General features: G+C 60.1%; 1 protein-coding gene across 2 annotated transcripts; it reads right to left on the bottom strand.

Moving 5' to 3' along the window:
* Positions 1–43: 43 nt before the first annotated feature.
* CHPF (chondroitin polymerizing factor) lies at positions 44–4,944 on the bottom strand. 2 transcript variants are annotated; one of them, XM_010948837.3, is made up of 4 exons: positions 4,369–4,942; positions 2,759–3,332; positions 2,074–2,253; positions 44–1,732 (listed from the first exon to the last, which is right to left on the bottom strand). In XM_010948837.3, exons 1-4 carry the CDS (start codon positions 4,680–4,682, stop codon positions 473–475), a joined length of 2,328 nt encoding a protein of 775 aa, XP_010947139.2. In that variant the 5' UTR covers positions 4,683–4,942; the 3' UTR covers positions 44–472. The 2 variants fall into 2 exon arrangements, with proteins under 2 accessions (XP_010947139.2, XP_045368049.2); XM_045512093.2 differs by lacking the exon at positions 2,074–2,253 and having other exon boundaries at positions 4,369–4,944.
* Between the last annotated feature and the right edge of the window lie 12 nt (positions 4,945–4,956).

The raw sequence follows: 4,956 nt of genomic DNA on the forward strand, positions 1-4,956 counted from the left end.
TCCCTGCCCCCATGCCTACCTTTCAAAAATTCAGAACTACTAGTCCACACTCAGCCAGTTTATTAAAGGCAAGGAGCTTTATCAGGAGTGCAGAGAGAAGCTGAGAGACACCCTACCCTCCTCTCTCAGCTCCCCAGTTCTCCAACAACTCTTCTACAGCCCAGCACCCCGGGGTGACCCTAGGAAGCAAGGCTGGCGTCAGGCAGACTGCACTGCATAAATATTCGGAGGCCACAGCCTGAATCAGCAGCGTCAAGGGGGCAGGGAGACCTGGTTTGGGGCAGAAAAGGGTGGCTCCAAGGGCACCTCTTCCAGGGCTTGCCCTGAGCCCAAGGACCTCCCAAGCCAGAGAGAGGGGGCCTGTGGGCTGCCCTGGGGTCTGAGGCTGTGGCCAGCCCTGTCCCGCGAGGCTGGCAGGGAGAGGAGCGGGGCGGGGTGCCGCCTGGCCAGGGTTCCGGGGCACAGGGCGGGGTCAGGTGCTATTGCCCTGCTCCTGCTCAAAAAGCAGCATGGCCAGCTGGGTGCGGGAGCCGAGGCTCTCGAGCGCGCTCTGGCGGCAGCGGTGGTACATGTCCTCGCTGAGCCGCGCGCTGCACGTCTGGGCCCGATAGCGCTGCAGCAGCGCAGGCTCCACGGCCCTCAGCACGTGCAGGCTGGAGAAGCGCAAGAACAGCTCGTACACATCCAAGCTCTCCAGCAGCTCCTCCTCCTGCTCCGAGGCTGCCGCCAGCCGCGCCCGGGCCGCCACGTAGTCGGAGTTGTAGAAGCAGGCCTCACTGGCTGCCTGGCGATCGAAGCGGCCCGTGTCTCGGCCCAGCTCCGGGGGTCCCGGGCCCTGGGGTGGAGCCACGGTGGGGTGAAAGGCCTGGAAGTGCATGGGAAAGAAGGCCTGCCAGCCAGAGATGGCGTGCATGCGGCAGCGGTTCAGGAAGTCCGGAGTGAGCACCGTGTCTGGCCCGGCCAGCAGGAACAGCGTGTCCAATGGGTGCTTCTTGGAGAGCAGATCCATGAGGCGCAGTGGTGAGGGTGCGGCTGTCTGCACGCTGAGCCAGGGCACCCGGGCACCGGGAAAACGCCGCTCCAGCTCTGCCACATGGGTCTTGACAGGTGCAAAGACATCTGCATGGGCCGCCCGCTGGGCCTGTCGTGGCTCGTACAGTAGCAGCAGGGTCAGGGCTGCTGCAGCATCGCCCGGCTCCAGTGCAGCCGAGGCAAAGGCCTCCAGGAAGCCAGGGGCCAGGTCACGCTCGGCTGCAGCCAGTGGCAGTAACACAGTGAGACGTGAGGCCTCGGTGACGTAGGGCACAGGCAAGATCTCCACGCGACTCAGTGGCCGTAGTAGCTGCACCCTGCGAGTGAGGGGCCGGCGGCCTCCCTGGGGGGTCAGCGCCTCCAGCTGCAAGTCCAGCGTGTACTCCATACCCCGGGCAGGATCGAAGCGTCGGTAGCCATTAACCAGCTGCTGCTTCTGGAGCCGCAGGGCTGGGTGGTATCGGCGGTTAAGCTCCTCCAGAGCTGCCCCCAGAATGTCAGCCACATCAGCCCTGTCAGCCCCACGCAGTGGGCAGCGGGGCGAGCCATCAGCACAGGAGAAAGCGTGCTGCTCTGTGAAATAGTCCCAGCGCAGCACCTCAAAGCGAGAGGCTGGGCGGGATGGTGCTGGAATGCCCACGGGCCAGGCGGCTGCCCGCTCCCCATCAGCTGCCAGACGGCTGGTGTTCTGGATCTCCCACTGGATTGAAGAAACAGGCCATGAGTAAGGCCTAGATCACGGGGGCCAGCACACAGCTGGGGGACTGGGCAGGTATCAGAGGCCACTCAGGATGGGTTCCCCTACCCTTGCCAACCTCTGCCCACCCAAGACCCCCACCTGTCCTTTCCCCAGATGGAGGAAGCCTGAGAGTCAAATGGGGGTTTCTGGAAAGGCTTCTCAGAAAAGGAGAAACAGATAGGGACTGGGAAGCAGGTTTGTGCTGTGATTCTAGTGCTAATTTTTTATTACTCTGAGATGACTGAGACCTCTCAGCCGCCCCTTACCCCTGCCTCTGACCTGTCCTCCAGCCCAGATCATACCTGTAACTCCTGGATCTCCTGGTATGTGCGTTCCAGCTCAGCTCGGGCAAAAGCCTTGTGCAGCTGGTACATGTGCACAGGGTCACGTATGGGGTGAGCCGTCAGGGCACTGCGGAAACGAGGGTCCCCCTCCTGCACGGGCTCCCCAGGGCTCAGCTCCAGGTAGCTATAGTGTACCCCCTGGGGAGGAGAAAGGGGTGCATAATGGGAAACATGAGGTGATAGTTGCCCCACCACACCTAATAGTATGTGTATCATCTTCCCATTCTATGGCCTGTTGTGGGCTTGGGGTCAGAATTCTGTGGGTTTAGGTCTACCTTGACCAGTTGTAACCTTGGGCAAGCCTCTGCTAGCTCATCTGTGAAATGGGCATGCATCCTATCTCAGAGCCATCCGGGAGCTCAAGTAAGATAATAATCGTCAACATCGAACACCTACTATGTGCAAGTCTTCCTTATTTTTTTCTTAATCCTCATAACAACTTTGAGGAATAATTATTTCCATTGGTATGGATGGGGATACGGAGGCTCAGGGGATTCAGTAATTTACCCAAGGTCACAGGGACAGAAAATGACAGAACTGGCACGGAAAACCAGGCCTAGATCTCCAACCACCCCCTTTGCCTCTCAGGGGGAAGTGTACAAGCCCAGACAGGAGGCACCGGTGAATTGACTTATCTTCCTACCTCGTGGTCGGCAGTGCAGCCCACCCCAGTGGCATCCAGAATGCAGCGGCCCAGCCACTCATCCGGGCGTGCACTGACTATGTCGTTGCGGCAGCTTTCCAGATGGGGGCGCAGCTGCTGCAGCAGTGTGCGCGACAGCAGCACCCCAAAGCCACCGTGGCAGTAGCGGCCTGGAGCAGGCTCTCCACCGATGAAGTCTTGGGGTCGGCCCAGATAGAGGTGGGCAGCGGCTGCCAGGCTGAGGCGGCCAGCTAGGCGCGCCAGTCCGTGCGCCTCGGTGTAGGTGGCATCGGGCACCAGGAAGAACCAGTCAAAGTCGTCGCCGTGCTGCTCCAGCAGGTGGCGCAGTGCCAGGTGCAGGTGCCCGATGGGCCGCTCCTCGCCCAGTGTCACCACGGCCATGCCAGGTGGTACGCGGCGGCCCCGTGAGCCTGTCAGGAACACCACACGCTCTAGCCGGTGCCCCAGAGTGCGGTTCACGGCCACACCCAGCGTGGGCAATGTGGCCTGTGAGGTCAACACCGCCACAAGCAGCCTCTGCCTGATGCCCAGCTCCGTGCTGATGTAGCGGGTCCTGGGTGGGGGAGGGGTGAGAAGATAGGGTTATTAAAAAGACAACAAGGTAGGCAGAGGGCAGCGTACATAGGCTCTGGCAGGTCACACGCTTTCTGGGCTTGTTTCCTCTCTTATGGTAGGATAAGAATAAGTCTCTCCCGGGGTCATGAGGATTTAAGTGAAATATTGATTGGCCTTTTAGGAGATGGCACTATCCATGCAGATATGAGAGATACATTGTGGGTCTGATTCCCTGTTTCATTACTTAGTAGTTGGGTCCTTGAGCAAGTTATTTAACCTATCTGAGCCTTGGGTAGCCTCATCTGTAAAATGGGGCTGATTTTATCTCTTTAAAGCACTTAGCCAAATGCTTGGCACACAGGTAACTCCACACATCAGGTATATACTTATTTCTAAATATTACGCCATTACACGAATATATCACATAAATGATGTAAAGGAATAAATGGCATAGAGATGTAGTGAATGTGTTTGGGGGAAGGGCAAACTAGGGCTCGGGTTTCAGCAACTTACCTTCTGTAACACAGAAGGTAAGTTGCAGAAATGGAATTTGAACTCAGTGTTACTTAGGAGGAATTGTTTCAACTCATATGCAGAGGCATGAATGGGATGGGTACCTCACTCTTCCCCCACAAACCTCACCCCCTCAAATGCCCACACAGGAACAAGAGATACAAGTAAATCCTAGTTATCTCTTTTCTCTTTCCCTCTATGTACCCACTCTATATACCAGTCATTTTTCTAAACCCAGCACCCACCCAGAGGGCTAAGAGGATCTTTGGGGGACCATGGGTTCAAGCAGGTTTAGGAAAGAGGCGGGCAAGTTCTATCCAGGCCTGGATGGGGCCGAGAGAGGCCTCAGATGGGCTCCACACCTCCCGGGGAAGCAGGGCCATAGGAAATTATTGGGGCGCAAAGACTTCCTGGCAGGCCAGCCCCTTCCTTCCGGACCCTGACCCAGCCCCTAGCGGCCTCCACGGCCCGTCCGTTCCGGCCGGTTCCCAGGGGGTGGGGCTGGTGGGTCTAATCCCTACCTGACGGCCTTTTTGGCGGCCTGGCCAGGCTGTGCGGGATGGTAGGGCAAGACACGCGGCTCCCAGTTCTCCCCGGCTCCTACGCCAGCCCCGGGCCTCTCGCGCTCCGCTCCGGGCTGCACCGAGTTGGGCCGGCGCGCCGCGTTGGTGTTGCCGCGCGGCGGTAACTCAGAATCTCCGGGTTGCGGTGGCCCTGGGCCGCATGGCTCCTCCACCCAGGTGACGCTGAGTAGGCTCAGAGTGAAGCCCAGGGAGATGCCCACGGCCACGGGCCCTGCGGGCCGCAGCACCGACAACAGCAGTGATGCCCGCATGGCGCCCGGACCGCGGGCCCCCGGCCGTGGAGCAGCCCCAGAGCAGCCAGAGGAGGCTCCAAGGGGGGCGGGACCGGGGAGGGGGCGGATCCGGAGGGCTTAGGCCAAGCGGGAGGGCCCCCTCCCTCCCCGCCGAGTAGAGTCCCCGGCCCGAGCCGAATCCCCTGCGCCGCGTTCCGATCTCTCTCCAGACGCCGCTTGGTACCGCTCAGGGTCCCAGCGCTGGGCGCGGGAGCCTCCGCTGGGGCCGCCGCTGTCCGACGTGTCACTGGGA

The sequence above is a fragment of the Camelus bactrianus genome, chromosome 5 (assembly GCF_048773025.1).
Source record: "Camelus bactrianus isolate YW-2024 breed Bactrian camel chromosome 5, ASM4877302v1, whole genome shotgun sequence".
NCBI lineage: Eukaryota > Metazoa > Chordata > Mammalia > Artiodactyla > Camelidae > Camelus > Camelus bactrianus.